At 39.6% G+C, this 1,513-nt stretch overlaps 1 protein-coding gene across 1 annotated transcript in view; it reads right to left on the bottom strand.

The window, feature by feature from the left end:
* ATF7 (activating transcription factor 7) overlaps positions 1 to 716 on the bottom strand; it is a 68,869-nt gene extending 68,153 nt beyond the window's left edge. The window contains exon 1 of the mRNA XM_029287377.1: positions 656 to 716. Coding sequence (XP_029143210.1) covers positions 656 to 703 — 48 coding nt within the window. The 5' untranslated portion in view covers positions 704 to 716. The remainder of the gene's footprint in view (positions 1 to 655) is intronic.
* Positions 717 to 1,513: the final 797 nt, after the last annotated feature.

Here is a 1,513-nt window from a genome sequence, read left to right as displayed (position 1 = left end):
GTCTCCATTTGAAAATAAATGTGTTCATCCAGGAGCAAATGTCAACTTATTTTCTTAAGCTATTGAAATACTGTTTTTAAAACTAAATAGGCTAATGTTTAGATGATTTTGCTGAAGAGTATCCTTGTATAGATTATATGCCTGGAGGCTTTTATTTTTTATTCTCTTTTTATCCTTGTGGGAATGTTTTTAAATAATATAGAATGTTATTGTAAAAAGAAAATGTAGTATCTGGCTATGGAACAATATGCGCTTTAAAAAATAAGCTTAAAGACATTCTAACCTTTCACTGAGAAATAAATATATGTTTTGGGGGGGGGGAACCGAGAAATGTTATTAAATCGTATTATGCTTTCAGATTATGTTATGTAGATATCAGTTATAGGATTTCCTCCCTCTATATTCTGTGATTACTACTAGATGTGAGATACAAGAAGAGAGAAAAAGCAGCGAAACGCCAGGCATATCAGGCAAATTTCATTACTTCAGGGCTCTTGCACATGCTCATAACTAGGATTTACACACGGCAAATCTTCCGATCTGATTATCTCCAGCAATCACACAAGACGTTGGCTTTAAACTCTTTGCCTTGGTGATAAAACAGCCACTTTGATTCATAATAATATACTAACAGCAGAGGATATTGTAAACTTACCTGTCCACAGCCGGGGGCACTGCACACAAACGGCCTGTCGTCTCCCATATTTTTCTACAGTTGAGCTGCAAAGGGGAAAAAAGGGATGAAGGAAGGAGAAAAAAAATAATTAAGTTAGCTGAAGATGAAATTTAAGTCGGAATATCAAAAGCGTAGCACTTTTTAGGAGTGCAGTTCATCAATATCAGTGACATGCTTGAACAGACCACATGGGGCAAGGAGGTGGGGACAAGGAAAGACAATGAGAATTTGGGGGGGGGGAGAATAGATAGATACTGAGCAGCATGGTCTGCCTGGCTCCCAGTTTGGGCCAGAAGTACTTCTACAAAAATGTGCAACACAGGCAGTGGGACGTAAGCCACACACACACTGCACTGATGCAACTGTTACCGTATATACTCGAGTATAAGTCGACCCGAGTATAAGCCGAGGGACCGATTTTCCCACAGAGAACTGGGAAAAATTGGTGACCCGCGCATAAGCCGAGGGGGCATTTTGGCTGTTCCTCCCTGGCCGCCTCGGCCCCCCCGGCCCTGTCAGTGAGCGCCCGGCAGGGCGCAGCGTCGCCAGGCCTCCCCCCTTCGTGNGTCTCCATTTGAAAATAAATGTGTTCATCCAGGAGCAAATGTCAACTTATTTTCTTAAGCTATTGAAATACTGTTTTTAAAACTAAATAGGCTAATGTTTAGATGATTTTGCTGAAGAGTATCCTTGTATAGATTATATGCCTGGAGGCTTTTATTTTTTATTCTCTTTTTATCCTTGTGGGAATGTTTTTAAATAATACAGAATGTTATTGTAAAAAGAAAATGTAGTATCTGGCTATGGAACAATATGCGCTTTAAAAAATAAGCTTAA

Source organism: Protobothrops mucrosquamatus, unplaced genomic scaffold (assembly GCF_001527695.2).
Source record: "Protobothrops mucrosquamatus isolate PMUCROS unplaced genomic scaffold, P.Mucros_1.0 scaffold_24, whole genome shotgun sequence".
Lineage (NCBI taxonomy): Eukaryota > Metazoa > Chordata > Lepidosauria > Squamata > Viperidae > Protobothrops > Protobothrops mucrosquamatus.
This window is presented reverse-complemented; position numbering and strand designations above follow the sequence as displayed.